Raw genomic sequence first — 3,563 nt, 5'->3', positions numbered from 1 at the left:
TGCATGTGTATGATTTAATATCTTCACACCGCCGTGTGCTGGTAATCTCACCACCTCGCCGAAGAGGTGATCAGACAACAGGTGTTGCATGGAACCAAACAACGTGTAGTTGCGTGAGCCGAGCCAATGCGGACAACCAAAAGCTATGGCAAAATTACTCTGCTAATGCAAGAGGACTAGATGGGGACAACCAAACCAAGTGCAGATGTCGATATTTTGCCTGTTTTTTTTTTTAACCAGACTCAGTTGAGCCAGGCTGAGCTAGCCAGAGCCGGCTCACAAGGCTACCAAACACGTCCCAAATTTCCCATTCTTTTCCAACAGTAAAGAGAAACATCCTTAGAGCGTTTGTTTGGTCCTGGGTTGGCATGAACTTTGTCAGTTACGTCCATCGTATGTATCACACATTGACACGCTAGCTATTAAAATTATTTCTGGATTTATTTTAGGATTTTCGGTGATGCGCATTCAGTGGGTGGAGACGTTCCGTCGACGACGAGGCGCCTACGATGACTTCGTAAATCTTAAGATGATATGCCGGCTCAGTCTTTCGAAGGCGCTCATAGGGGTAGGGCGTGCGTGTATGTGTTCATAGGAGTGAGTGTATGCGCGTGTATATGAGCGCTTGTGTCTGTACTAATGTTCAAAAAAAAAGCACAGCTCTACAAGTGAGAGCTGCTATGATATGTTTTGCGCCGCATGGTTGCGGAGCGCATAGGCTCGAACAATTGTCTATTTGCTTTAGGCAAGCGAAAACATTCACCCATTTGTATTAGCCAGACACGACTGAAGAACAGACAGACTGCCATTTCACAAGCAACACGAGACGGCGCAAAAGGAAGAAGATCGAACGAATAACTTAACGGGCAACTCAACCGGGCTATTTACACCTCTCAATCCTCGCTCCTACGTTATTTTGTACAGTTGGTATAAATTATGGATGCTTCATCTCCATTCTCCTTCGCACCAGGATCCTGTGTTCTGTACAGCAGCGCTGCTCTTGTAGTTCTTCCAATCCAAGCCAAAAAACATGCAAGGCCAGCTCTGGAAAGATATCAGCTACAGCCGTTTCTGCTTTCAAGAGCCGACGCCGCGGTCTCGACGGTTCCGAGCAGGCACGAGTAGGCCTTCTGCTTCAGCCGCTCGATGGTTTCGACCAAACCGTCGTCAGGTTTCCCCGCCTCGCTCTGCAGCTGCTGATCAAGCCAGTTGCTGGTCTCCTTGAGCTGCGACAGCCGGACCGCGATCTGCCCGTCGCCACCCTTGGACTGCCCTCTCACCCGTTCTCTGGTGCTGTTCTTCGCTCGGCTCTCAAATTTGAATCCGGACGCAAGTGCGTCTTCCAGGAAGTTCAGAAACCATGACTGTGATTCCCTTTTCAGATCGATCCACGACCTGCGGATCTCCTTGAAACCATCCTCTCTGGCCCATTCCAGCTTTCCACTGGTATACGCATCGTCGGGGTTCTTCGCTGCACCACTTCCAGCAGCTTTGTTCTGAGATGCAGAAACTTTCCTCCATGGCTTTTCTTTCTCTGGTCGCGATTCCTTGCCAGAATCTGGCGAGTTATCTTTCCAGAAAATGTTTTGCTGAATGATAAGCCGGTTCAGCTGAAAAAACTTGTTGACTGCGCCATGCGGATCCTCCTCGGCGGATTTCAGTATCTCGGTAAAAATTCTGTAGAAGGTGACATGGAAGTTAGTTTCATTCAACACATGCAGTACAGTAGCAGACAATTCATATCAAAACTACAATGCTAATAAAGAAACAGAGGTGTACTACTTACCCAAGGCCTTTCACAAGAGATGCAGCAGCAGTAGCCTCCCTTTGAGCCTCTGCTGCTACTATAAGAGCAATAGTCTTCCTCCTGACAACCGCCTATTCACATAAAGAAATGAATGTACAGCATGGTTCAGAATAATTTCGCGAAGCTTTTTTTGCACATAAAAGAATAGTTCTAAGTAATGGTTTGCAGTTCATAAATGCCCAGGTATACACACATGACACATGTTCAACTAATAGAAGACCTGATATTCAGCCCTTTGTTGCAATTTACAGATGATAAAATATACCTTTCCAGATTTGATCAAGCATGTTGGAAGGGTATCCCAGGACACGGTTTCTGTGACTCTTCTTTTAATATTAGGCACAGAAGAAACTGGACTGGAGGTAGCATTTGCCTTTGCTGGCACACTGATTCTCGGTGGTGAAGTTCTCGCTGGCGTTGGTGGTGAACTCCTGAGCTTTGGCGGTGAAGTTCTCGCTGGCGTTGATGGTGAACTCTTATAAAGCTTTGGCGGTGAGCTTCCTTCAGTTGCTGATTCCCTTTTTATGTCTCTTGGCATTTGCTTCTTCATTACAGCAGAACCGTTCTGACTGAGTGGCCTGCCATTATTCTTGCGTATGTCTTTATTAACTTCTTGTTTTGTAGAAGCTAACTTGGCATTATTAGGAGACGTAATATTTGGTCTTTCCTGCAATAACAGCAACAAACATAATCACCAACCATCCTAGATGCATTTTTATGTCATATATTTGTCTGCTTAGAAGCCATTGGGCTCATATATTATCTGATCTCATATAATTCCCATTAGCATATCACATTCTCAGACCACAATATAGTTAAGTTTAAAGTTATGTTGATCATGATCATACGCATACCTGAGGTTTTGGCTCTTGTTTCACTTTCGTAGCACTAGAGACCAGCTTTTGGTTTGCATCGCAAACACTACTTCCTCCATTACTACTTTTGTCACTATCCATGCTAGAGTTTAGATTGGTAATTTTACCATTGTTGCTTGATATCCCAAGCATGTAACGGGAAGCAACACCGGCCTTCTGCTCTTTGATGACTACCTTCCTCTGAGAGTTTTCCTTTTCACTCTCAGACAATTCAGTTGGCTTGGTAGTTTTCCGTTGTTGATCCAGTGCTTCCAAAACCCCAGAGGGAGTTGACATTTGCATCAAATCCTTTGGGTTTCCAATGAAAGGGTTCCTTCCTGGGACTGCTCTGACCCCAACAAGAACCGGAACAGGAACACTGGACTGAACCTTTTCAACATATATGAACTGTCCAAGTTGTAGTTTGTTTGATAAGATGAGTTCATTGTCCTCCTTTGATAAAGACACATATGTTGAGTGTGATGAATCTGAAACTTTTATGAAGAAACCATGGTCTGGCCAAAGTTCTGAACCAGTAATTGCAGGAACGATGCTAATAACTTGGAGAAGAATTGACCGGTGTTCTCCACATACTTTCACATCAGAGTTTATATGTTTGAGAACCTTTAACAGTATCCCTGGAGTAAGAGATGCCATATTCTTCTCGAAGCCAGCTTACCTATCTTTTCTCTTGGGATAATAGAATGGAAGTTAAGTGTGGTATAATTAGATAATAAAATCCACACAGCAACTAAAAGTACAATCTTGTGATACAAAAAAACAAACAGTTTTTTTACAGTATCAGATAAATCACTTTGTTGTATCAGAGGTTGAAAGACAGATTGAGTTGGAAACATAAGCCTAGTAAAGTCCATGAAAAATGTACAAAATAATGCGCTGTT

The 3,563-nt window shown here is 43.9% G+C and overlaps 1 protein-coding gene across 3 annotated transcripts in view; it reads right to left on the bottom strand.

The window, feature by feature from the left end:
- Window positions 1-837: 837 nt before the first annotated feature.
- LOC123093403 (uncharacterized) overlaps window positions 838-3,563 on the bottom strand; it is a 5,144-nt gene continuing 2,418 nt past the window's right edge. For 2 of the 3 annotated variants that reach the window (XM_044515363.1, XM_044515364.1), the window contains exons 2-5: window positions 2,662-3,351; window positions 2,073-2,474; window positions 1,787-1,878; window positions 838-1,677 (exon numbers count right to left, since the gene is read on the bottom strand). In XM_044515363.1, the coding sequence (XP_044371298.1) occupies window positions 1,056-1,677; window positions 1,787-1,878; window positions 2,073-2,474; window positions 2,662-3,318 (1,773 nt within the window). In that variant the 5' untranslated portion in view covers window positions 3,319-3,351 and the 3' untranslated portion in view covers window positions 838-1,055. The remainder of the gene's footprint in view (window positions 1,678-1,786; window positions 1,879-2,072; window positions 2,475-2,661; window positions 3,352-3,563) is intronic. The other variant, XM_044515365.1, reaches the window with a different exon arrangement.

This window comes from Triticum aestivum, chromosome 4B (genome assembly GCF_018294505.1).
Source record: "Triticum aestivum cultivar Chinese Spring chromosome 4B, IWGSC CS RefSeq v2.1, whole genome shotgun sequence".
Lineage (NCBI taxonomy): Eukaryota > Viridiplantae > Streptophyta > Magnoliopsida > Poales > Poaceae > Triticum > Triticum aestivum.
Note: the sequence above shows the minus strand (reverse complement) of the source record. Positions and strands in the feature narration are given on the sequence as shown.